Source organism: Ornithorhynchus anatinus, chromosome 12, assembly GCF_004115215.2.
Source record: "Ornithorhynchus anatinus isolate Pmale09 chromosome 12, mOrnAna1.pri.v4, whole genome shotgun sequence".
NCBI lineage: Eukaryota > Metazoa > Chordata > Mammalia > Monotremata > Ornithorhynchidae > Ornithorhynchus > Ornithorhynchus anatinus.
Window position 1 is genome coordinate 55,868,730 of NC_041739.1, and position 27,299 is coordinate 55,896,028.

Here is a 27,299-nt window from a genome sequence, read left to right on the forward strand (position 1 = left end):
AGACCTTGTATCTACCCCAGCACTTAGAACGGTGCTTGGCACATAGAGCTTCTGAAATACAATTATCATTATTATAATTTTCCCTGGTCCTTGCTGGAATGGGAATGGCATTTTAGGAAAACCTGCTCAGTGTCTTTCTCCTGTGAAGACTGAAAGCTCCTTGTGGGCAGGGATTGTGTCTACCAATTCTATTGTATTCTGTCAGTCAGTTGTATTTATTGAGTGCTGACTCTGTGTAGAGTACCGTACCAGAGGCTTCTCTTGTCTTATGCCATCGAGTTGTTTCTGACCCATAGCGACACCGTGGACATATGTCTCCCAGAACGCCCTGCTCTCCATCTGCAATCGTTCTGGTAGTGTGACTATAGAGTTTTCTTGGTGAAAACACAGAAGTGGTTTACCATTGCTTCCTTCTGCCCGGTAAACTCGAGTCTCCGCCCTCGACTCTCTCCCATGTCGCTGCTGCCCGGCATGGGTGATTTTTGACTTGTAGCAGACTGCCTTCCGCTGCTAGCCACTGCCCAAGCTAGGATTGGAATGGATATGCCCTGCTTGACTCTCCCTCCCATAGCCGAGACTGGTAGAGTACTGGAAACTCTCCAGGTGCCACCCTGGGAGGGGTAACAAGCACTTAGGTGAGTACAATATAACAGACACATTCCCTGCCGCAGTGAGTTTACAGTCTAGAGTTGTGGACTTTCCCCAAGCAATTAGTACAGCAGTCTGCACACAGTAAGGGCTAAATAAATGCCATTGATTGGTCGATCTATCGATTGATTTCTTAAGCCTGCATTTTAGCTGCTGACAGTAGTACGAGTGAGCACTGCTTTCCCATCAGTGGCCGTCACTGACTCCGGTGAGGGAACGATGTTTAAATTTCATTCTCCCTCAGAAGGCTGTGAGGCCCAATCAGTGAAACACTTCATGTTAGCAATGTATTGGAAAGGGACTTTTTTTTTTTTTTTTAGGGTATTCGTGAAGCACTTACTATGAGCCAGGCATTGTATTAAACACTGGGGTCGATCACATTGGTCACAGTCCAAGTCCCACACGGTGCCCCAGGTCACCCAGCAGGCATGCGGCAGAGCAGAGATTAAGATCCGGGTTTTCTGACTTCAGAGGCCCAGACTCTTTCCACTAGGCCACGTTGCTTCTCTGCCACTTTTGTTGCCAATGCTTAAACCGTAAGTTCATTGTGGGCAGAGAATGTGTTTGTTTATTGTTATATTGTACTCTCCCAAACTCTTAGTGTAGTGTTTGCACACGGTAAGCACTTAATAAATACGATTGAATGAATGAATGAATCCTTCTGTCATTTTCGATCGCAGCTGGCCATTTCATCGCACGAAAACGCCACCCCGGTGAAGCTGCTCCACAGTTCCGCGGGACACCTCAACGGCCCAGCACGCACTATCGGTGCCGCCCTGATCGGCTATTTGGGTGAGACCCGTTGTTTTTTCAGAGGGTTATAAGTTGCTGAGGGTTGTTTGAGCATTTGGGGGTGAGGAAGGAATTACTCTCTCTGCTCCAAATTAGGGGTGGTAGTGGTGGTTCTTCCTGCCTGCCTCGACTGCTCCATTAATCCCACAGTCTACAGCAGTGGCTTTCTCCAGCCATTCCCCATTTTTCAGTGCCCATTTGGGGCACAAAGCAATTAAGGGGGCTTGCCCAAGGTTACATAGCAGACAAAGGGCAGAGCTGGGATTAGAACCCAGGTTCCTGTGACCCCCGAAAGAGGCCTGTGCTTTATCCACTATTGCCACACTGCCCCTCAAACCTTTTTGACTCATTTGTGCTACAGACCTTGTCTTAAGAAACAGAGACAGATTTAAAGGAAGAGCAGCCTACATCACAAATTAGTGGCTATGTTAGATAACTATTGAAATGGTGACAGGACATCCAATTTTTTTTTTTTTGTCTTCAGCAGTAAGAATCGCCTAAAGGAACTTATTATAAAGGAAAAGCTCAGAACATTTCCAGAATCACATTTTCCATAAAATTGTCTCCACTCATTCAAGTACTGAATTTATAAGCGACGTTTAATAAAAGTTATTTTACATTGAATGCCCTTGCCTTTGACCTACTGTAGATTGAAAGAATTCAAGGTCTGACCCACTTTAAAAACTTTTTTGATAAAAATCACCTCAATTTTCCTTTTTTGCTTTCCCTTCATTGTTGATTAACATGAAATTCAAAAGCATTCTTCAAAAGTCAAGATAAATTTGAATTCAGGGATCAGTCCATTAAGTGCAGTCTATCAGTTGGTTAATCTGTCATTTCTGGGTTTCAGAAAGCTTCCATCAATTAGGAAATGAGGTAGGATAGACAGTGGTTTTATTGATAATAAGATAGTAGGAGGAACATAATTATCTTCACCCTCCAAGGGACCTTGAGAGATTCTTTAGGTCCTGAGGCAAAGCTCCTTATACCCATGTAAGCAAATAATATCCAATTACTGTTTGTACTCCTTTCATTTTCTCCCTAGTGCTGCTACATTGTGCTGAGTTTTGCTTGACCATAGGGCAGTTGCATTCCCAGGGAGGGATGTGATGACATCTGGCAATTCATGTGGTGCCTATAATAATAATAATAATGATGGTATTTATTAAATGGTATTTGTTAATGAGGGAACTGAGGCCCAGGAAAGTGAGCTGATTTACCCAACGTCACACAGCAGACAAGTGACAGAGCCAGAATTAGAACCCAGGTCCTTCTGACTCCCAGGCCCATGCTCTATCCACTAGTCCATGCTGTTTCATTAAGTCTTAGGTCTTACAACCATTCAGAAGTTTGTAGCTTTGAAGGTGGAGAGGGTGGTGGTCTGGCGTATATGGAGGGGGAGGGACTTCCAGGGTAGGGGGAGGATGTGGGAAAGGGGTCGGCGGTGAGATAAACGAGGTCAGGGCACAGAGAGTAAGGTAGCACCAGAGGAATGGAGTGTGCGGGCTAGGCTGTAGTAGGATATCAGTGAGATGAAGTAGGATGGGGCAAGCTGACTATTTTAAAGCCGATGGCAAGGAGTTTCTGTGTGATGTGGCTATGGATGGGCAATTATTGGAAGTTCTTGAGGAGTGCCGAGACACGGACTGAACGTTTTTGTTGATAAATGATCCTAGCCGCAGAATGAAGTATGGATTGGAGTGGAGAGAACAGGAGGCCGGGAGTTCGGCGAGGAGACGGATACAGTAATCAAAGCAGGATAGGATAAGTCTTCAGATTAACATAGTAGCAGTTTGGATGGAGAGGAAAGGGGTGAAGGTCGAACTGACAGGATTTAGTAACAGCTCTTAAATTTGTCTAACGTTTCTTTTTTTGTTGTCTATATGGCTTCCCACTCTGCCCTTACATCCCAAAGTCAGTTAAGACACCTGAATTCTCATGCAGGATGTTCCCTGTCAGACAGGAGTGTTAGTGGTAATTGGTTTTTTTTTCACTGGCTTGTGAACAGGAGTAAGAACGTTCGTCCCCAAGCCTGTGGCTACCACGCTACAGTACATCGGGGGAGCGGCTGCCATCTTGGGCCTGGTTGCGATGGCGTCAGACGTTGAGGGCTTGTACGCAGCGGTGAAAGCCTTGGTTTGCGTGGTCAAGAGTAACCCCCTGGCCAGCAAAGAAATGGAAAGGATCAAGGGTTATCAGGTACGTAAATCCCAAATAAATTAAAAAATCTCAGATGCACAGGTTTGATTATCTTTCCTCTCTAGCAAACATACAGAGAGGTCTGAAAAATAATACAGCAGGACTACAGAGGTCAACAAGTCTTGAAATGGAGGAGCAGTATGGCCCAACAGAAAGAGCCAGAGAACCTGGATTTTAATCCCGGCTCTGCCACGTAGCTGCTGTGTGACCTTGAGTCAGTTTACTTCTCAGTTTTCTCATCTACAAAATGGGAACTCAGTACCCGTTCACCCTCCGTCTTAAACTGTGAGCTCCATGTGGGACCTGCTTATCTTGGATCTATCCCAGTGGTTAGTACAATGCCTGGCTTAGAGTAAGCTCTTAACGAATACTACAGTTATTATTACCCCAATTATTATGAAAACATCACTCATTCACGTTTATTGAGCTCTTACTCTGTGCAGGGCACTGTACTAGTCAGAGGTCATGGGTTCTAATTCTGCTCCGCCACTTGTCACCTGTGCGACTTTGGGCAAGTCACTTAACTTCTCTGTGCCTCAGTTACCTCATCTGTAAAATGGGGATTCAAACTGCAAGCCACATGTGGGACAATCTGATAACCTCATATCTACCCCAGTGCTTAGAACAGTGCTTGGCACATAGTAAGCGCTTAACAAATACCATTATTATTATTATTATTACTAAGGACTTGAGAGAGTATAACATAACAATATGGCAGTTAATGAATTGTATTTATTGAGAGCTTACTGTATGCAGAGCACTTAACTAAGTGCTTGGGAGAGTACAATAAAACAAACATATTCCATGCCCACAACGAGCTTACAGTCTACAGGGGACATGGATGAAACATGGATCACCTAGTGTTGGTTCCAATTGCTCAGATCCTAGATGGCAGGAGACATTAACAATAATGATAATAATAATGATAATAATGTTAGTATTTGTTAAGTGCTTACTATGTGCAGAGCACTGGTCTAAGCGCTGGGGTAAATAGAGAGTGATCAGGTTGTCCTGATCTTAGTGTTTTAATCCCCATTTTACAGGTGAGGGAACTGAGGCCCAGAGAAGTGAAGTGACTTGCCCATAGTCACACAGCTGACAAGTGGCGGAGCTGGGATTCGAACCCACGACCTCTGACTCCCAAGCTTAGGCTCTTTCCACTGGTTCACAGGTGGCATGTTATCTCAGTGGCCAGGCAATCAATCTCTCCTGTCTGTTGGGCATCTTCTAAGCACTTGGGAGAGTACTAAAGAAGCGAATCATATGTTCCCGGCCCTCAAGAAGCAGCATGGCCTAGTGGATAGAGCATAGGCCTGAGAGTCCGAAGGAGCTGGGTTCTAATCCCAGCTCTGCCACCTGTGTGCTTTATGACCCTGGACAAATTGCTCACCTTCTCTGTGCCTCAGTTATGTCATCTGTAAAATGGAGATTTAGCCCCGAGCCTCATGTGGACACACACTATGTCCAACTGATTGGTTTGTATCTTCTCCAGCACTTAGTACAGTGGCTCGCACATAGTAAGTGCTTAACAAATTCCATAAAAAAAAAAGAAGCTTACAACTAATGAAGACAGGCAGAAATGATTTACAAATAAATGCAAAAGACTCCTCAAAGACACAGAGATGGTGGCAAACCCATTGAAAGGCAAAACAGAGAAGCTATATTTTATGGACAGCTTTAAATAGAGAACATCTTTTAACAAGATGTTTTTTGAACCAGTGGTTCCCATAGGGGAACCAGCCATTCCACCATTTTGGCTTGGCCCATCACACAAAATTGTTTATCCCCCATAACCAAAATAATGCAAATTTTTTTCATCGACCCAGTGAAAACAATCACATCTGTAGTAGCCTCTGCTTGTATGAGTACAAAATTCAAACTGATGGAATTCTCTGACAACTTGTGAAAGTGAAAGGAGAATGAATTGGTCAGTGGTATTTACAGAGCGCTTCATCAGTCGTATTTATTGAGTGCTTAGTTATGTGCAGAGCACAATACTAAGCTTAGGAGAGTACAGTATAACAGGCATGTTCTCTGTCCACAGCGAGTTTACAGTCTAGACGGGGAGGCAGACGTTAATAGAAATAGCTCTGTACTAAGCGCTTGGGAGAGTACAGTGCAATAGAGTTGGTAGACATGTTTCCTGCCCACAACAAGCTTGCACTCTAGAGGGAGAATGTTTGAACTTCTAGCCAAACCTTCAGTGGAAAGTTGAACAAAAGATACCTGAACGAAAGTGGCAGTGCATGTTGGGACAGTGAGCCTGCAAATTTCCTTCAGGCCTAACTTTCCCAAAAAGAAAGACTGTCAATTAATTGCTGTTTTTGAGAGAGGAATAAATTAAAAATGAAGGCAATGTACTGGCATTATAAAAGAAGCAGAAAGAGTAAAAATGTCAAAATTACAATCATACTAGGCAGTACTTAGTATGAATGAATGCATGCATCAACAATAGCGGGTACCTCGAAAAATCTAGAAAAGACATTTTGCGACTGGAGAAATAGTGCAGATCATCTTTAACGCACTGCGGTGCTTAACTGGAAACCTGCAAACCGTCCATTTTGGGGACACAGTTTCTGGCAGTTTTACTATCGGAATTTAAGGGTAGTCCAGCTTCAGGGGCTATCAAGTTTTCCAGTATGTCAGTTGAAGTCTTTCTGCTTTTGGATTGACGAGGCAACAAATAGATAAATACTTAGTAGTTTGGCAAATGGAAATACAATTCTGTGTGTCTCTAAAATAATTCTAGAATGCTAGAAACATTTATTTAATGATACTTGTTAAGTGCTTGTATTATATGCCATGCACTCTACTAAGCACTGAATAAGATAATCAGGTTGGACACCATCCCTATCCCACACGGAACTTGCAGTTTCAATCCCGGGATTTAATCCCCATTATACAGATGAAGAAACCGAGGCATAGAGAAGTTGAGTTTTGTGTTGAAATTGAGTTGAAGTTGGACCAAAGGTCACAAAGCAGACGAGTGATGGAGTCGGGAATTAGAACCCAGGTCCTCTGACTCCCAGGTCTTTGCTCTTTCAACTAGGCCACAATGCTTCTAGAGAATGTTTTAGAAAATCCGGAAATTTCCAAATGTTTGGATCTAGCAAATGTAAGGTGAAATTTCCAATGGATCAACTGGATTGAAGAGCGAAAGAGGTGGTCATTGAATCTTTTGGAGATGGAATTGCCACTGTAAAGTATTTGCTGGTTTGTCCCACAGAGTTGTCCTCATTAGCATCCTTGTTAACAGATTGAAGGGTGACATAAAATAATTAATGAGGAAAGCAAGCAGTGAAATTAATTCCAGGCACATGCATAAGAATAATTTGGGATCCTTGGTCTGTGTGCAAAGGAGAAACATAAGGAAAAACTTACTACAGTCGCATATGTTGGTTAAGGGTGGATTGAAGTGTGTATTGCTTGTGGTACCAAGAATAAAATGATTAGACAGAAAAATCACAAAATTCCAGTCATGAACACATTTTTTTATGGTATTTGTTAAGCCCTTACTATATGTCAGGTCTGTTCCGTGTAATGGTTAGATACACATTTATCAGGTTGAACAGAGTCCCTGCTCCACGTAGGACTCACAGTCTAAATTGGAGGGAAGAAGAGTTAATAAGTGAAACAACTTGCCCTAGAACACACAACAGGTAAGTGGTGGAGGTGGGATTAGAACCCAAGCCCTCTGACTTCCAGGCCCATGCTTTGTCTATTAGGCCACACTGCTTCTCTACAGTGAGTACAGTGTATTTTTTCAAAGAGGTTCAATCTTAGTTCTGTTTATCTCCAGCTCCTTAAGAAGAGTTGGATCATCGACATTCATTTCATACTACATGTTCCAAGAATACTCTGATGTATCTTAATCTCATTTATCACAAAAGAAAACCATCTTCTTCTTTACTCATGCCGGCAGCATCTCACAGTCAAATTGCCCAAGGTCAGAAATTAAATAAAACATCATATGTCATTATCCTGAAATCCATGAATCAATTGATCAAATGGTAGTTGTTGAGCGCTTGCTGTGGGCAGAGCACTGTTCTAAGCCTTGGGAGACTACAAGAGAAATTAGCAGACATGTTCCCTGCCCATAATGAGCTTACGTTCTATGTCACGTAATCGGAAGTACCTGCTTTCTAATACCAGCTCTGCCTTTTGTCTGCTGTTTGACCTTGGGCAAGTCACTTTATTTTCTATGCCTCATTTACCCCAATCATTCATTCACTGAGTCATATTTATTGAGGATTTACTGTATGCAGAGCACTGTACTAAGCACTTGGGAGAGTACAATACAACAGTAAAACCATCACATTCCCTGCCCACAATGAGCTTACAGTCTAGAGTTGGGGACACAGACATCAGTACAAATAAATAAAATTACCGATATGTACATAAGTGCTTTGGGGCTGAGAGGGAGGAAGAGCAAAGGGAGCATGTCAGGGCAACGCAGAAAAGAGTGGGAGATGAGGAAAAGAGGGGTTAGTATGGGAAGGTCTTTGGAGGAGATGAACCTTCAATAAGGCTTTTAAGATGGGGAGAGTGATTGTCTGTTGGATGTGAAGTGGGAGGATGTGCCAGGCCGGAAGCAGAACGTAGACGGGAGGTCGGCGGCGAACTAGACGAGATAGATCATACACCTGAGAATCCAATAAAATCACTGGATATGTGCTCTGGATTTTTTTTTTCAGTTGTTGGCCATGCTCCTCAAGAAGAAGCGTTCCCTTCTGAATAGCCACATTCTCCACCTGACATTTTCCTTGGTGGGAACCGTTGATAGCGGCCACGAAACCTCCATCATTCCCAACTCAGCTGCCTTCCAGGATCTTCTCTGTGACTTTGAAGTACGTATAAAATCTCCAAACCGGGTCCCGTATCCTGATCGTTGTGCTGATGGAGATGACTTTAGGAAAAAATGAACCGAGAGTCTTATCCTATGTGTAAATGGTTCACTGAAAATCCCCACTGCCCATAGATGCCTCCTTTCAATTGGTTCTATGAAAACTGAGTGTGAAGTATTAGTGGTTAAATGATAGAATGCTGAACGGATTATGGTTCCCCTTAGGAAATAATTTGAAGTGCCGTAACAAATTCCCAAAAGCCAAAAATAAAACCCAAAACAATGTAAATATACATTTTAAATAGGTAAAATGTGCAATCTACGAACAATAATAGTAATGATATTGTAAATACATAAATATTCATTAATGGAAAACTTTAAATTCATATTTTTTGTTCACATATGTAAATACAGTATTTAATTTTCAAAATGTTGCCTTTCCCATCCTCTTCAACAGAGAGGTGCCTTTTGCTAACACACTAGAGATCTGTCCCAATCTAAAGCTAAATGGAAATGAGCTTTAATCACTCTAATTGAAGTGATTAAAAATACTGGAGATTTTTCAGATGGCAAGGAAAGGGACCTTGCTTAAGCTGGGAAATTCTGCAATGTTCTCTCATTGAGAGGGGGCGCTTTAAGAAATACAGGCATTTAAGTTAAGCAGCACTACTGAAAGAGCGCTCAAAGTAGAGAGTGGTAATTTAGGAGGGGATGTACTGTCTGGTTTATTTCTAAAGAAAAGATTGTCTCTTTTGGGGTTCAAAAATGTGATTTTTATGGTCAGTACCTTTGGAAAACTGTGCAAAGTTTTGTGATCGCCCAAAATCAAGTGAATCAAAAATACTTTGGAGCGATACCTAGGAGAAGACATAGGAGCAGCTAGAGGGAAACTAGACCTTGAATCCTGGTTGAATTCATGAGTACGTCTCCACCATCCTTAGAGGAGAGAATAGAGGAATACAGGGTCTATTGCCGTCCTTAGGATCCCCTCTAGCCAAGTCTTTTGGGCTAGTTTGACACTTCATCTTTACCTCTCTGGAACTGCAGGAGTCTCTCAAATTACAAATGGAGAATCAGGGATCCCAGTGAGGATGTGCACCCCAAACAACTGTGGAACTGTGAGCAGCACCCCTGAAACAGTAGTCCAGGGAATCGGATTAAAATAGGAGAATTATTGCTAAACTATGCCTGTGTCAGCATGTTTCTCAAAAGAGTTAAATGGGAAGATTTTTTGTTTCTCAAAAGAGTTAAATGGGAAGTTTTTTTTAAAAATTATTTTATGGTATTTATTAAGCACTTACTATGTGCCAGGCACTGTACTGAGCTCTGGGGTAGATACAAGCTAATCAGGTTGGACACAGTCTGTGTCCCCCGTGGGGCTCATTTTACATTATTCCCCATTTTACAGATGAAGCCCAGAAAAATGACGTGACCAGCCCAAAGTCACACAGCAGACAAGTGGCGGAGCCGGGTTGAGAACCCAGGTCCTTCGGGCTCCTAGGCCCGGGCTCTTGTCCACTAGGCCATGCTGCTTCTCAGTAAGATAGATCCCACATGGGGCTCACAGTCTTAGTGACACGGCTAATATTTATGTTGACCAAGCCTGGAATTATTCAGTCTGGCTTCGTATAAAGTCATCATCTATTTAATTAGCCAGATGAAATCATAATTGAAAATGCCTCTCTATCCTCCTCTCTTTCCGCTGAGATAAGCTTCCGAGTATTGCTTGCCGTCCTGCAGGTGTCGTTAAAACCCTCTGCCAAGTATCGGCACCGAATAGGATGACTCAGAAATGCCATTTCTCTGGCAGCTGTTGGCCCCAGGGAATTCCGTCTGCAGTGGGTAAAGCCTTCGAATCCCACACCAGCACACCCCTCCGCTTTTGAAATCGGGGTGGCTCTTCATGCCCTAGCCGTCCAGGCTGTACGCTCACTGTGGGCAGGGAGTGTGTGTGTTTATTGTTACATTGTACTCTCCCAGGCGCTTGGTACAGTGCTTTGCACACAGTAAGCCCTTGATAAATACAACTGAATGAATGAATGTCCCACTTGCCTCCTTGTCTCCTTGCTGTCCCTCACCCCAAAATGAAAAGTCAGTGCCTAGATAGGTAACCCTATCTCTGAAGAATGATAATGGTGGGTAAAGATAGTGGTAGAGAAGGAGCATGGCTTAGTGGAGAGAGCACGGGCTTGGGAGCCATACGTAGGTCATTGATTCTAATCCCGTCTCCGCCATTTGTTAGGTGTGTGACTTTGGGCAAGTCACTTAACTTCTCTGTGCCTCAGTTACTTCATCTATAAAATGGGATTAAGACTGTGAGCCGCACGTGAGACAACCTGGTAACCTCGTATCTACCCCAGTGCGTAGAACAGTGCTTGGCCCATAGTAAGCGCTTAACAAATGCCATAATAATAATTATTATGATTTGTTAAGCCCTTATTTTGTGCCAGGCACTGTACTTAGTGCTGGGATCTATACAAGCAAATTGGGTTGTTCACAATCCCTCTCCCACATGGGGCTTGCAGTCTTCATCCTCGTTTTTATAGATGAGGTAACATGCACAGAGAAGCAAAGTGGCTTGCCCAAGGAAACACAGAAGACAGGTGGCGGTGTCGGGATTAGAACCCACATCCCTATGACTCCTGGGCCTTTGCTCTATCCACTAGGCCATGCTGCTTTTTATGAAGATTGCTGTTCTGACGCCGAGTTTCACAATTACTTTTTAATGACTATTTCAAGGAATTGCTCCCCTTTTATTAATGACCTTCTCAAGAAATAAGAGTGACGAGACCCTGTGGAACTGGGAGAATGCTTTAGCTTAATATCCCTTCACTTATTTATATTGATTTACGTAGCCATTCATTCATTCAGTCATATTTATTGAGCGCTTACTGTGCTCAAAGCACTATACTAAGCGCTTACCACAGTAGTATCGGTAGGATAACGTCAATTCGCCCGCCAACTAAACTGTTCCTCCGTCTCCTTTGGAAAATGAGCAGTTGCTATTCATCTGCATATGTGTTAGAGATACAGTGAGTTAGGGTAAGGATGGTAAATATAGCCGTTGAAATATGCCTCTGGCAGCAAACTCATGCTATAAAAGTGATCGGGCATTGATTAGGTCTTTGGAGGCAGGAGGCCAGAGTTTTGTTTGTAGTACTTCAGCACCTAGCAAAGGTCCTGGGTCTCAAAAAATATAATAAACCCCTTCGCTTGTATGGAGCAGTTGCCTGCCTCTGCCACTGCTTGCCAACTCTTGTGGAGGAAATGATCGGTTTCGCTCTCCCCGATGGTTGAATTTTCTCTTTGAAAACATGACTTAAATCTCAAATGATCATTGGAACACGCTGAGGATGACAATTTGGATGATATGTACACAGGATAAGAAGATCACCCCCCTGGCCGTGGATAAATTGACCCATTTGGTGCAGTACTGTAGGTTTTAGGGTAAAAAGGAGAAAGTGTCCTCCAAGAGTAGTGTTAGTAGTGATGGTGGCTATTGAGCACAAGCCTGGTCGTAATGCTGTGTAATAAATATTTTTTAATGGTATTTGTTAAGTGCTTACTGAGTGCCAAACACTGTAATAAGCACTGGGGAAAATACAAGTTGATTGGGTTTGGACACAGTCCATGTCTTAATTCTGTTTTTACAGATGAAGTAAGTGAAGCCCAGAGAAGTGAAGTTACTTGCCCAGGGTCAGGCAGCAGACAAGTGGCAGAGCGGGGATTAGAACTCACGTCCTTCTGACTCCCAGGCCTGCACCCTATCCACAAGGCTGTGCTGCTTCTCGCTTGGAATCAGCGTGGCTCAGTGGAAAGAGCTTGGGCTTCGGAGTCAGAGGTCATGGGTTCGACTCCTGGCTCTGCCACTTGTCAGCTGTGTGACTGTGGGCAAGTCACTGAACTTCTCTGTGCCTCAGTTACCTCATCTGTAAAATGGGGATTAGCTGTGAGCCTCACGTGGGACAACCTGATGACCCTGTATCTCCCCCAACGCTTAGAACAGTGCTCTGCACATAGTAAGCGCTTAACAAATACCAACATTATTATTATTATTAATAAAGAACAAGCTTCCTGCACACACAGAGTGAAAACTTTGTTTTATTTTGTTTTGCAGGTTTGGCTTCATGCACCATATGAACTTCACCTTTCCTTGTTTGAACACTTCATCGAACTGCTCACCGAGTCCAGGTATTGATTGACCCCTCCACCCAGATTTTTTTTTAATGGTATTTGTTAAGCTCTGTGTGCCAGGCCCTAGAGTAGTTTGTTTTTTTAATAGTATTTGTTGAGTATTTACATACCTTTTAAGCACTGGGGTAGATACAAGTCAGTCAGGTTACTCAAGAGGCTCACAGTCTTCATCCTCATTTCACAGAAAAGGTAAGCTAGGGCCCGAGAAGTGAAGTGACTTGCCCAAAGTCACACAGCATGCAAGTGGCAGAGGGATTAGAACCCAGGTCCTCCGACTCCCAGGCCCGTGTCCTTTCTACTAGGCCAGGGTGCTTCTGGCTGTCCTCTGTTCAAACAAGAGGCCAAAGCCATTGACCCCATCTCCTTTCTCCTGCAGTGAAGCCGCCAAGAACGCCAAATTGATGAGGGAGTTCCAGTTGATCCCGAAGCTGCTGCTGACTCTTCGCGACACAACCTTGTCCCAGCCCACAATCGCCGCCATCAGCAACGTGCTGAGTTTCTTACTCCAGGGCTTTTCCAACAGCAACGACCTACTGAGGTAGCGGGGGACCACCCCCAGTCCCCTGTTTTTCTGCTTCTAACATGTATCAGTCGGTCGTATTTATAGAGCCCATCACCCTCAGTGGCATTTATTGAGCCGTCTGTGCAGAACACTGTACTGAGGGCGTAGGAGAGTGCAATCTACGACCGAACGGCAGACACGTTCCCTGCCCACAGAGAGCTTACAGTCTAGAGGAAGAGCTTCTAGGGTTACTTCAATCCTGGAGAGTTGACAGTTCTGCAGGGCTGGGAGTTCACGGACTTCTTTGATCACCTGGAGAATCACCCTTAGCTTGGGGCGAAGAATAGCAAGTTTCTGTTGGGGGGTCTGCTCCTCTCATGTGACGAAGAAGCTCAATCCAGTAGCGTTCAGGTTCCGCGACTGATGGTTCACGGACTGCGTTGAGAGGAGACAGGATGATTTACGTCACCTCTTACCTGAGGTATTTCCTCTCAGTCAGTCATTTAACCATTGATATTTTTTGAGCACTTACTTGTGGGCAGAGCACTGTACTAAGCACTTGGGAGAGAACAATAGAACAGGTGCGGCAGCCCCGTCGACTTGGTTACGTCTAACCAAGCTCTTCCCTGCTACAGAGCAAGTCCATTCTCATTCAGGCCATCGGTGATATTTATTTAGTGCTCTCTGTGTGCAGAACACTGGGAAAGTACAGTGCCACAAAGTTAGTAGACGGAATCCCTGCCCACAAGGAGTCCGGGGGCAGTGGGGAGGACTGGGCTTGGGATTTGGTGGGGCAGGGAGAGGGGGTTACTCTAATTTGGGGGCTACCGATTCCAACGAACAATGGAATAAAATTGTGAAGGGGCTGCTGGGCATCGTTGTTCCATAGTTAGTGCTCCTCACCCTTCTTGACCCAGTAGGAGCTTTCCTCCAACTTGAGTCTGGGTCTCTGCGGAATGCAGAGCCGTCCAAACACCGCCACATTGTCAAGCTCATGGATTTTTCTTGCAAGAAGCTCTGCTTCAGCAACAAGGGGGAATTCATCCTAAGGGACGTCCTGATGTGTGTGCTCATAGAACTGTCTTGACGTGTTGAAACTGGAAAGCTTATGAGGTGTGGGGTCTTGCTCAAATTTGGCCATTTTGATGAATACAGTCCTCTAGACCGAAAGCTCATGGTGGGCAGAGAAATGTGTCTACCAACTTTGTTATATTGTATTCTCCCAAGCGCTTTGTACGGTGCTCTGCACACAGTAGGTGCTCAATAAATACAAATGATTGATTAATACCTTGAAAGGGTGATATTTGTTGACAGTGATAGTTTAGCTCCTCATTCCTTTGCCAAACATGTTATTAACAAGAGAAGCCAGTTCAGGTATTTTAAATTTCAAGGAGTTTAATTACTATTATTATTATGATGATAGTATTTGTAAAGCGCTTACTCCGTTTCAAGCACTGTTCCAAGCACTGGGGTCGAAACAAGTTAATCCTCCATGGGGCTCACCGTTTAAGTAGGAGGGATGACAGGTATTGAATCCTCATTTTACAGACCAGAAAACTGAGGCACAGAGAAGTAAAATGACATGCCCAAGGTCACACAGCAGGCGACTGGCAGTCCTGGGGTGAGAACCTAGGTCCTCTGGCTCCCAGGACTAGGTCTCTTTATACTAGAGTCACGCTGCTTCTCATCTAAAGCATGCCAAAGATGAATTAGAAGAGGGCTCACTTAGATGCTGAAAAGTCTATCATATATGATCAGATGTCTTTTCTTTCTCTACGCTAAAAGGTTTGGCCAGTTTATTTCCTCCACTTTGCCGACGTTTGCAGTCTGTGAGAAATTCGTAGTGATGGAAATCAACAATGAAGAAAAGCTAGACACAGGTATGTGACTTGAAGATCTGAGACAAAAGGATAGAGTCCAAATGAATGACAATATCAGCTACTTTATGTGCTCAAAGAAGAGCATACTTACAGGAAAAGAATTATCTGTTAACTTTTTTTTCACAAACTTCCAAGTTTTCCCTATTCAGGAATCAATTGCATTTGCCAAAATTCATCCCTCCAATTGGGACCCTTTACTGGGGGATGTGAACAATTAAGGCTTTTAAGAAACAGAAGAAGAGTTCTAGCTCTGCCATATTAAATTGGAGGAGGTGGTAGGACGGAATAATAATAATCGTGGTATTTGTCAAAGCGTTTACTATGTGCCAGGCACTGTTACTAAGCACTGGGGTGGTTACAAGCAAATTGGTTTGGTCACAGTCCCTGTCTCACATGGGGCTCACAGCCTCGATCCCCATTTTCCAGATGAGGTAACCGAGTCCCAGAGAAGTGAAGTGACTTGCCCAAGGTCACACAGCAAACAGGTGGTAGAGCAGAGATATTAGAACCATGACCATCTGACTCCCAGGTCTGTGCTCTATCCATTACGCCAGGACGTCCAATTAGAGGTGTCTTGAGGACTTTGAGAGACTTTGGCCTAGTTGGGGAGAAGTAAGGTTGGGGTGGAGAGAGATTTGTGCGTTCAGGAGGTAGAAGAATCCCTAGGGATGCACATGTCCCAAGGGGAAGAGTGAGTGCAGGAGAGGTCCAGGCTGGGGGCAGATTGGAAGTTGTGAGCTCTGTCATGGAACTCGGGCCATGGCCTCTAAACCACCCAGGAACCAGTGCATCCAGGTCATTTGACTCAGCTTACTTCCATCTCCATCCCCAAGAAAGTCTCTGTGGAGATGGGGGAGGAGGGATCCATGGGGCTTAAAATAGAAATTCTCCTGCCTGGCGACCAGGAGCGTCAAAAGTGAGCAATGAACAGGAAGGTCTCGTGTTCACACCCCGCAATTAAGGTGCAGAGGTGCCCCAATTAAATTTTCTTTCCTCATCCTGCTTTTGAATAAAGTTTTCAAAAAGGAAACACTAAGCCGTATCTGTGTTCCTGTTGGAATTAAAATAATTGTTTTTGGTGATGTGCCATTAAAAGACTTGATTTGTTGGCCGGAGAAATTTCCAAGACTAGATGCTTACATTCGGCTGGTCCTCCATTTTATAGGAGATTTAATGCGTGTGATTTCCTGCCCAGGAACAGAAGATGAATTTGGAGGTCTCGTTTCTGCTAATCTTATCCTGCTGAGGAACCGACTGCTTGATATCCTGCTGAAACTGGTCTACACCTCTAAAGAAAAGACAAGCATTAATTTACAGTGAGTAAAAAGCACTAGTGTGTGCATATTTCTCCTACAGTAGTTGGCAATTAACATGCTTCACTTATGACTCTTTTTATAAGCATTTATAGTGTGCCAGGCATTGTACTTAGCATGGGTAGATACAAGATAATCAGGTTGGATACCGTTCATGACCCACTTCGGGTTCATAGCCTTAATCGCCATTTTACAGATGAAGGAACCGAGGCCCAGAGAAGTTAAGTTATTTGTCCAAGGTCACATGGCAGACTGGTGGCAGAGCTGGGATTAGAACCCAGGTCCTCTAACTCAGGCCTGGGCTCTACCTATCAGGCCACACCACTTTTGGATATCAGTCAATGGAAAGTATTTACTGGACACCTACGGTTTGTAGAACGCTGTACTAAGTGCATAGAAGATTTCCGTAGAATAAATAGAAGTGATCCCTGCCTTCAAGGATTTTATAGTCTGGCAGTAGAGAAGGACAATAAAATTAGTTACAAACAGGAGGAGGTAAGAAAGTATAAAGATGTGTACCTAAGTGCTTTGGGGATGTGAGAATAGCCTAGAAATCCTGAGAAGTGACAGTAGGCGAGATAAAAGTTAGAGAGATGAAAATCATAACTGTGGTATTTTCGAAGTGCTTATTTTGTGCCTAGCACTGTGCTAAGAGCTGGGGTAGATTCGGTGAACTCAGATCAGACGTAGTCCTTGTCCCACATGGAGCTCACAGTCTGAGGGAAGGGAAACACATTTTGAATTCCTGTTTTACACATGAGGAAACTGAGACCCAGAAGAGTTAAGTGACTTGCCCAAGGTCACACAGCAGGCATGAGGCTGAATCGGGATTAGAACCCAGGTTTCTGGACTCCCAGTCCCGTGCTCTTTCCACTGAACCCCTCAGCTTCTCTTCAGAAATAGTCAGGGAAGACCGCCTCACCTAATCGATGCTAGCCCCCAGATATCGCAGTCATTAACTTAAAGTGTTACAGTCTTTGAAATTATAAGGTACCCAGTTAGTGGTAAATCATGATGTTCTACCTTGTTAAGCCTTTGGACGTAGTGGGGGATCGTCGCTACCGGTAATTTTGAAATTGTGCCGTCTTCCTTGTGACTAGAGCTTGCGAGGAGCTCGTCAGGACGCTTGGCTTCGACTGGATCATGATGTTCATGGAAGAGCATTTGCACCCGACGACGGTCACCGCCGCCATGAGGATCCTCGTCGTGTTGCTAAGCAACCAGCCCATCCTCGCCAAGTTCAAAGAGGGCCTGAGTGGCGGGGGCTGGCTCCAACAGACCGATTCTGTTCTGACTAACAAGATTGGTACCGTCCTAGGTATGCCCTTGAAAGCAGTTTTGGTTTTTTGGGGTTTTTTTAATTGTATTTTCTAAGTGCTTCGCATGTGCCAGGCACTGTACTCAGCTCTGGGGTAGCAACCAGCTAATCAGGTTGGATGGACCCAGTCCATGTCCCACATGGGGCTCCCGGTCTTAATCCCCATTTTACAGATGAAGTCACTGAGGCACAGAGAAGTGAAGTGACTTGACCAAGGACACACAGCAGACAAGGGCAGACAGGGATTAGAACCCAGGCCCTTGGGACGCCTAGGCATCTGCTGTATCCATGAGGCCACGCTGCTTCTCGTGAAATACGTGTGTTCCCGCATGTGGTATCATTTTAATGTGTGATGCTGCTACACTTCTCCGTCCTTCTCAGCTGTTCTGTTTGGTTCTGTTTGTTTTTGTGTTTTGGAACTCTATGGTGATTAATCGAGTAGAATAGCAATAAGGGACAGGAGGGTGAAGCCTCCTGCTAGTGGAAGACAGGATATAGCAATCGTTTATTGAGCGCTTATTGTGGGCACAGCACTGTACTGAGCTCTTGGGAGAGGACAATAGAACAGTTGGTAGACACGCTCCCTGCCCATAACGAGCTGACGGTCTAGAGGAGGAGACAGACATTAATAGAAGTAAATTAAATTACACTTGTGTACCTAAGTGCTGTGAGGCTCAGGGAGGGATTAATCAAGGGTGCAAATCCAAGTGTATATATATATCTATGTATATGATATAGGAACTTGGGTCCAAAATTGCCAGTTTTTGTGGCGCTTTTGGTCCACTTCATCCCAACCTGCTAATTCCCATTGGCTCAATGGTTACCCCGTCATAACTCATCCATAACACTGCATGGGTCGACCTGCTAAATTCTCTGAAGAGCTTTTCCTGATCACGTTCTACTCAGAATGCCTAGAGAGAGCACGTTATGGTGCCGCTGAACATCCTTCTAGACCGTAAGCTAGTCTTGGGCAGGGAACATGTCTGCTATCTCAGTTGTATCATCTCGTCAGTGGTATTTATTCATTCATTCAATCATATTTATTGAGCACTTACTGGGTGCAAAGCACTTGTACTGAGTGCTTGGGAGAGTCGAGTGTAACAATGAAGAGACACATTCCCTTCCCACACAAGCTTACAGTCTAGAAAGGGCGACAGACATTAATATAAATAAATTTATAGAATGCCTACTCTGTGCACAGCACATTACTAAGCACTTAGGAGAGTTGGTAGACAAGTTCCTTGACCACAGTGAGTCTAGAGGGGAAGACAGACACTATTATAAATTAAAATGAATATAAATTAATATCATTATTAATACAAAGAATTAGCATTGTACTTTCCTAGGCTCTTAGTACACTACTCGGTTCATAGCGAGAGCCCGATAAATGCCATTAATTGACTGCAACTGGAGAATCATCCTGTATTCTTCCAAGTGCTCAGTACAGTGCTCTGCACATAGTAAGTGCTCAATAAACATAATTGATGGCTAGATCATCCTAGGTCTTGGCAAAAATTTATGTCTTCTGAAGGCGTGATATCTGAGCTTTTATTATATTCAGAAGCTCCTTGGGATTCCAGGAGGAATGGAAAACAAACCATATAGCTTTCAATTTAATCAAAATCTATATCTGTAACCTGCCTGCCATCACATCCAGCATTTCCTCTGGCTCTGAGGAGACTCTTGTCACTCTCCAAAGGTTATTTTTTTTCCATGTGTGAGTTATTCAAGGAGGTACCTTTTGAGACAGTAATTTAGATTTTTGTGTGTGAGGCTATTGATTTATTCTTCCTTGATCAATTTTAGAATTCATGCCAGAATATTCTTTTTAGAATGTATTCAAAGCTGGAAACCATGGAATGCCTATTTGAAAGAATGGCCCCTTTAGATTTAGAGTAGATTGGCTTGTGATGTTTCAGGACTATAAATTCTGCGCAGAGCTGTGGAACTTCACAAATGTAACAGGTTCCTACTATCACAATTTCTCAGTAGCTGTCATTCGTGTAGTTAAAAAAAGCAAAAAAAAAAAAAATCCCCTATGGGTTTCCTTTTTTGCAGTACGTTTCCTTTCGTGACTTCCTTTCCATAAGTAATATTTTTAAAGATCTGAAATAATGGAGGAGCTGCAGGCTAATTGCAAAATGGATTTTGTGGAAGCTCGAAGGAAGAATGAATGAGAACTGGTTATTCACGGCTTGTTGTGTCTGACAGACTGAAATCAAAGCGTGCATTCATTTTGAGATGCAGAGGAGAGAGATTTGCTATTTACCCCTTCAGTTCAAGAGCACATTTCAATTCCTGGAAAATATTCATGTAGGATTTGCTGAATATAAATTAATCAGCTAGGCTTCCTTTTGTAGTCATTCATCTAGAGGGAAACATTCTCAACCAAAAGCTTTTCATGGCATCTTATGTGTGTTTATTATGTGGAAGTGTACCGCTGGTCAGAATGCAGGTAAATTAGGTTGGGGAAGATGCCTGAGACCAAAGTTTCTCTTAAGACCTTTGTAGTTTTTTGTTTGGTTTTTTGTTGCTTTTTTCGTAAATGGTATTAGTTAAGTGCTTACTATGTGCCAGTCATTTTACCAAGCATTGGGGAAGATACAAGCCAATCAGATTAGACCCAATCCTTGTCCCACGAGGGGCTCACCGTCCCCATTTTATAGATGAGGTGACTGAGCCTCAGAGAAGTGAAATGACTGCCCAAGGTCACACAGCAGACAAGTGGCAGAGCGAGGATTGGAACCCATGTCCTTCTGACTCCCTTTAACATTCCCTAGAAACAGCAAGTTGATTAAAAAAAAAAAGCTGTTTTACCCCACACGCGAGTGAGCTTGGAAGATTTAACAGCAGATGTGACGGGCCGGCTGAAGCTTGTTGCAGGCAAGGAATGTGACTGTTTATTGTTATATTTACTCTCCCAAGTGCTTAGTACAGTGCTTGGCAAACAGTAAGCGCTAAGCATGAATAGAGTGAGTTGGTGTGTTCCATCATGCATGGTAAAGGGAAAGTTTGGTTTGTGGCTGTTTTTCTGCTAGCTAATTAGCCTTCAGCTCCTCCATTATTTCAGATCTTTTCAAATAATACTTATTGGACAAATCGTGTTTACTGGAAGGATGTCATGGGAAGAAACATGCTGCAAAAGGGGATGGGATTCTTATAACTATGGTATTTAAATACCTACTATGTGTTAGGTACTGTTCTGAATGCTGAGGTAGATGCAAGTTAATCACGTTGAATAGTCCCTGTGCCACATGGGGCTCACAGTCCTAAGTAGGAGTGGAAACAGTACTAAATCCCCATTTTACAGGTGAGGAAACTGAGGCACCAAGCAGTGAAGTGACTTGTCCTTGGTCCCACAGCAGGCAAGTGGTGGAGCCGGGATTAGAACTCAGGCCCTTCTGACTCCCCAGTCTTGTGCTTTTTACCCTAGGACCACGCTGCTCCTCAGTTACCACTTAGTTGATCAATGAGTGATATTTATTGAGCACTTAATGTGCTCAGTAAGTACTTATGCATCCTGAAACATCACTGCCATAGTGCAGTTTAATGATTGTGGTATTAAGAGAGAGCCCCCCTTTCCCTCTGCTCCTACTCCCCTCCCCACCCCCCTGAATCCCTCCCTCTGCTCTACCCTCCTCCCTGCCCCACAGCACTTGTGCATATATGTGCGTATTTATCATTCTATTGATTTTATTCATGCTGTGTATATAGCTATAATTCTATTTATTTTGATGCTACTGATGCCTGTCTACTTGCTTTGTCTAGTTGTCCGTCTCCCCACTTCTAGACTGTGAGCCCGTTTTTGGGTAGGGATTGTCTCTGTTGCCAAGTTGTACTTTCCAAGCTCTTAGTACGGTGCTCTGCACACAGTAAGCACTCAATAAATACGATTGAATGAATGAATGAAGTGCTAACTGTGTGCCAGACACTGTACGTTTAGAGCTGGGTGGCAGCCCTGCGGCACTTACATCCATATCTGTAATTTATGTGTTTCTATTGATGTTCGTCTCCCCCCTAGACCGTAAGCTCGTTGTAGGCAGGGAATGTGTCTATTATATCGTACTCTCCCAAGTGCTCTGCACCTGGTAAGCGCTAAAGAAATGTGACCAACTGATTATCGCTGGGCAGTGGAGCTTAGCGGTCACCTGGGACTATTCCCCCCCCCGTGTCGTCTCCCCTCAGGCTTCAACGTGGGCAGGAGCGCCGGGGGCCGATCCACGATCAGGGAGATCAACCGCGACGCCTGCCATTTTTCGGGATTCCCGGTCCTGCAGTCGTTTCTCCCCAAGCACACGAACGTGCCCCCCCTCTACTTCCTCCTCATGGCGTTGTTCCTCCAGCAGCCCGCGACCGAGTTGCCCGAGAGCCTGCAGGTAAGCGCCCCCGTCAGCAGCAGCCCATGTAATCGGACGCCCCGGGTAATAATAGCGATGATAATAATGATGCTGTTAAGCGCTGACTACGTGCCAGGCACCGGACTAAGCGCTGGGGTGGATACAAGCAAATCAAGTCGGGACGCAGTCCCTGTCCCACGTGGAGCTCACGGTCTCAATCCCCATTTTACAGATGGGATCACCGAGGCCCAGAAAAGCAAAGTGACTTGCCCAAGGTCACACGGCAGGCAAGCGGTGTTCCGGCTCCCCTTTAACATTCCCTAGAAACAGCAAGTTGAGGAAAAAAAAAGTGTCCTGCTGTTGTCTCCCACAAGCGTGTGAGGTGTGTGATGTAAGAGCAGATGTGAAGGGCCGGCAGTGTCGGGGGTGGAAATGCAATTTAGGATTTTATGACTGGTTAGTCGATCCGGAGGTAGGAACGGTCTAGGGAGGCGAAAGTGTGTAATCGTGAACTATCGGCCCGGGGCAGAAATGAATGGGTCAGTCACTCCCAGGCAGGCTCTGGAGCTCAGCTGTCCCGTGAACATCATTCTGGACTTGGCAAAACTAATAATAATAATTGTGGTATTTGTTGAGTGCTCACACTGTGCCCGTCACTATACCAAGCCCTGGGGCAGATGCATGGTAGTCAGTTTGGACACAGTCTCTGTCCGACATAGGGTTCACAGTCTCAATCTCCATTTTACAGGTGAGGGAACTGAGGCACAGAGAAGTGAAGTGACTTGCCCAAGGTCACACAGCAGACAAGGGGTGGAGCTGGGATTAGAACCCAGGTCCTTCTGGCTCCCGAACCTGGGCTCTGTCTTTCATTCATTCATTTAATTGTATTTATTGAGCCCTTACTGTGTGCAGAGCACTGTACTAAGTGCTTGGAAAGTACAATTCAGCAGTAGAGAGGGACAGTCCCTTGCCCACAGAGGGCTTACGGTCTAGAAGTGGGGAGACAGACATCGAAACAAGTAAACAGGCATCAATAGCATCAATATAAATAAATAGAATTAATAGATATATAGCCATCAAAACAAGTAAACAGGCATTAATATAAATAGACTTATAGATATGTACATATATACACATATGCACAAGTGCTGTGGGGGCAGGGCGGAGGGGTAGAGCAAAGGGAGTGAGTTGGGGTGATGGGGAGAGGAGGGAGAGCTGAGGAAAAGGGGGGCTTATTCTGGGGCTTAGTCCTCGGAGAAGGTGAGCTTTCTATAGGGGGGGAAGTGTGCTAGTTTGGCAGATGCGAGGAGGGAGGGCGTTGCAGGCCAGAGGTAGGACGTGGGCCAGGGGTCGACGGCGGGACCTGAGAGTACGCGGCCCGGCGAGGAGGTTAGCGGCACCAGAGGAACGAAGTGTGTGGGCTGGGATGTAGAAGGAGAGAAGGGAGGTGAGGTAGGAGGGGCCAGGCGATGGAGAACTTTGAAGCCAATAGTGAGAGGTTTTTGCTTGATATGGAGGTTGATAGGCAACCAGTAGAGATTTTTGAAGAGTGGGGTGACACGCCCAGAACGTTTAGGCCACGCTGCTCGTGGACAGATCAGTTCCGTGCATCAAATGAGTGTGAGCCAGAGGTGAAATGTCACCAGGGAGAACAATTGAAAGTGGTGTTGATTGATGCAGAGTGATTGTGAAATACATTGCAACAGAGTTTGCAGACGCAAACCCTTACCGCAAGAAGCTTCCATTCTACGGGGTGCAAAGAAGTCATCGAACAGGCTCAGTTTGCCTTTCCGGTTGCGATTCAGAGAGATTTTTTACTTTCAGTTAGAAAGGAGCAACGGGCTGCTTCTGGGCTCACAAATGTGGTGCTAATAATAATAATAGCAATAATAATTGTGGTATTTGGCAAGCACTTACTATGTGCCAGGCACTATACTAAGCCCAGGTGGGGTAGGTACAAGTTAATTGGGTTGGACACCGTCCCTGTCCCACACGGGGCTCACAGTCTTAGTCCCCAAGTAAAGTGAAGTGATTTGCCCAGGGTCACGCAGCAGACAAGTGGCGGAGCCAGGATTAGAACCCAGGTCCTTCTGACTCCCATTTCCGTGCTCTATACTCAAGGCCATGCTGCTTCCCTAATCTACAGTGATCCCTCGGTGATCTAGAGTTGACTAGATTGTAAATTTCTTAAGGGGAGGGATCATGTCTATCAATTTTACTCTCCCCTCCCAAGAACTTAGTACAGTGCTCTGCAGGTAGTAAGTGCTCAGTTAGTCCCATGGGGAATGATTAAATGGCAAGATTCTGTACTCTGGTTTTGAAAAGGCAGATCATTGACAGCCTTGTTAGAATAAAATCGTGTCTAGGTTGAGGAAGTAGAAAAAATGGGAGCATTCTGATTTTGTTAAGAAGATGAGATTGGGGTAAGGTGGAAAAACTTTTAGGCTTCACTGCCCTAAGCTCTTTAGAGAAAAAAAGTCACAGCGGCGTCATGTAGTTTTCAAAAAGATTCTGATAATTTGAAGTCCCCTTAGGTAGTGTACATGGTCTAGTGACTTGGATGTCAAAATCGCTCTGCATTAAACCCTAAAATGGAGTTTTGTGTCTTTGCTAAAGGAGTCAGCCTTGAGCTAAATTGCAGAGTTGCTGAGGAAGTGTCTTATATCGTTGTAAACCATTTTAGTATTTGTTATGTTTAAATGTCAAAAGCGATAGGCCAACTTAGTTCCCTTTCTTTTCAGCTCTCTGGCTGTTTTTGAAAGCTTGACAGTGGAACAAAGAAGTGCGACCTTAAAATATTGTCGATTTGTGTTAGCAGAATAATTATGGTATTTGTTAAGCACTTACTCTGTGTCAAGCACTGTTCTCAGCGCCGGGGTAGATGCAAGTTCTTCAAGTTATTCAAGACGGACAAAGCCCCGTCCCACATGGGGCTCTCCGTCCAATTAATAACGTCGTCAGAGTAAGAATCAGAATAAAATCAAAATTCATTCCGGAATGGCCAGTGTGTTCCAGTTAAGTCTAAATAATAAAATCGAATCAGAATAAAATCAAAGGCCATGCCAGAACAGCCACTGTGGTCCTGTTAAGGTGGCGTAATTTCCCCAACCCTCTAAACTGTAAGCCCCCTCGCAGGGTTGCACTTGAAAAGTTTCCAGTATTCTACCAGTCTCTGCTATGGGAAGGAGAGTGAAGCAGAGGCCTGTCCATTCCATTCCTAGCTTGGCCAGTGGCTAGCGAGTGGAAGAAAATCTGCTCCAAGTCAAAACTCACCCATGCTGGGCAACAGCGGCACGGCAGAGAGTCGAGGGCGGAGACTCAAGTTTACTGCGCGGAAGGAGGCGACGATAAACCACTTCCAGATTTTTACTAAGAAAACTCTATGGATCCACTACCAGAACGATTGCAGGTGGCGAGCGGGGCACTTTGGGAGAGATGTGTCCATGGTGTCGCCATGGGTCGGAAACGACCCGACAGCATAAGACAAGGCTTGTAAGCCTTGTTGCGGCCGGGGAATGTGTCTGTTTATTGTTCTGTTGTACTCTCCCAAGGTCTTAGTACAATGTTCTGCACACAGTAAGCGTTCAATAAATGGGATTGAATGAAATACGGATGAATAAATGTGAAAAACTGAGAGAGAAGGGGAAATCTGAATTTACATCTCTCTCCCCTACCTTCGTTCTGAGAATCTCAGTTAGAGATCCACTGGAGATGAACGTTAGGACAAGACTTTAGGCCACTGGAAACCGCGAAGCTGCGTTTGACTCTTGATCTGTTTGGTCCCCGCAGTTTGATTTGGATTCCATCTGGACGTTTATCTTTGGCGTTCCCGCCTCCAGCGGCCCAGTGGTCGGCTCCATCCACAACGTCTGCACCGAAGCTGCGTTTTTGTTGCTGGCCATGCTGCGCAGCATGCTGAATTCGGTAAGTCTGAGGGGACCTGGGATAACCTCCCACTCCCTGTTCTGATAGCTTTTCCGCTGGCTGTCCCTCTGCAATGTAATAATAACAATAATAATAACGATCATTAAGCATTTACTATGTGTCAAGCACTGTTCTAAGCACTGGGGTAGATACAGGTAATGAGGTTGGACACAGTCCCTGTCCCACTTGGGATTCACCATCTTATCCCCATTTTTTACAGATGAGGTAATTTAGGCCCAGAGGAGTGAAGTGACTTTACCAAGGTCACACAGCAGACATGTGATGGAGCCAGGATTAGAACTCAGGTCCTCCTGCCTCGCAGGCCCAAGCTCTATCCACTAAGCCACACTGCTTCTCCAAATAATAATAATAACATTTGTTAAGTGCTTACTTTGTGTCAAGCATTGTACTAAGTGGTGGGGGAGATGCAAGTTAATCAGGTTTGACATAGTCTCTGTCCCTCACCGGATTCACCATTTGAAAGGAAGAGAGAGCAGGTATTTAATCTAAAATTGACGGATGAGGAAACTGGGGCAGAGAGAAGGGAAGTAACTTGCCCAAGATAATAATAATAATAATAATGTTGGTATTTGTTAAGGGCTTACTATGTGCAGAGCACTGTTCTAAGCGCTAGGGTCGATACAGGGTAATCAGGTTGTCCCACATGAGGCTCACAATCTTCATCCCCCTTTTCCAGATGAGGTAACTGAGGCCCAGAGAAGTGAAGTGACTTGCCCACAGTCACACAGCTGACAAGTGGCAGATCCGGGATTGGAACCCAAGTCTTCTGACTCTTGGGTTTGTGCTCTTTCCACTAGGTCCTGGCTGCTCCCTAGGATTCCCTGCTCCTCCACTGAAACCTCAGTGTCCCCTTATCCCCGTTTCCTCACTTACACAGTAACGTCAGCCCATGAGCTACTGCGCTGGAAAGCCATGAAGAACGATTCAATGAATAAATGATATCTGGGGAGTTCTTTAGATGCATTGGAGATGGACAGTTTAGGGTCGCATTTACACGTGTGGGTTTCTCCAGGGTGGGTGTTTTTTTCTTTTGTCCACCAAGTTGACCTAAATACTTATGGAATTGTTCCAGCCCAAAGCAAGATGATCTCACAATTGAGAACGGCTTTGAATCGGGCTGCTTTTGGAACTTGTAGAGACCAGTTAGCCGGGCCTGGGCCCTGCTTCCTCTCAGGGGTGTATCCTAATCAGCCTGGGTGGGGAGGGGGTGTCACACGGCTGAGGGGCTGCTTGATGAAGAGCAATTACTCTCCCCCTCTCCTTCAAAGACTTACTGAAAGTGCATCTCCTCTTGGACTAAACTTCCCAGACTAAACCCCCGCTTTTCT

The 27,299-nt window shown here is 44.7% G+C and overlaps 1 protein-coding gene and 1 non-coding gene across 10 annotated transcripts in view; one reads left to right on the forward strand and one right to left on the reverse strand.

Moving 5' to 3' along the window:
* Positions 1-27,299, forward strand: part of WDFY3 (WD repeat and FYVE domain containing 3) — a 300,170-nt gene that overhangs the window by 205,415 nt on the left and 67,456 nt on the right. For 6 of the 9 annotated variants that reach the window (XM_029076970.2, XM_029076971.2, XM_029076964.2 and 3 more), the window contains 10 exons: positions 1,329-1,440; positions 3,449-3,639; positions 8,334-8,486; positions 12,600-12,673; positions 13,053-13,214; positions 14,964-15,058; positions 16,224-16,374; positions 17,472-17,689; positions 21,875-22,065; positions 25,816-25,950. In XM_029076970.2, the coding sequence (XP_028932803.1) occupies positions 1,329-1,440; positions 3,449-3,639; positions 8,334-8,486; positions 12,600-12,673; positions 13,053-13,214; positions 14,964-15,058; positions 16,224-16,374; positions 17,472-17,689; positions 21,875-22,065; positions 25,816-25,950 (1,482 nt within the window). The remainder of the gene's footprint in view (positions 1-1,328; positions 1,441-3,448; positions 3,640-8,333; positions 8,487-12,599; positions 12,674-13,052; positions 13,215-14,963; positions 15,059-16,223; positions 16,375-17,471; positions 17,690-21,874; positions 22,066-25,815; positions 25,951-27,299) is intronic. The other 3 variants (XM_029076965.2, XM_029076968.2, XM_029076972.2) reach the window with 1 other exon arrangement.
* On the reverse strand, positions 486-621 carry LOC114815761. Its single transcript, XR_003763564.1, has one exon. It is a non-coding gene; the product is annotated as a small nucleolar RNA SNORA7 (small nucleolar RNA).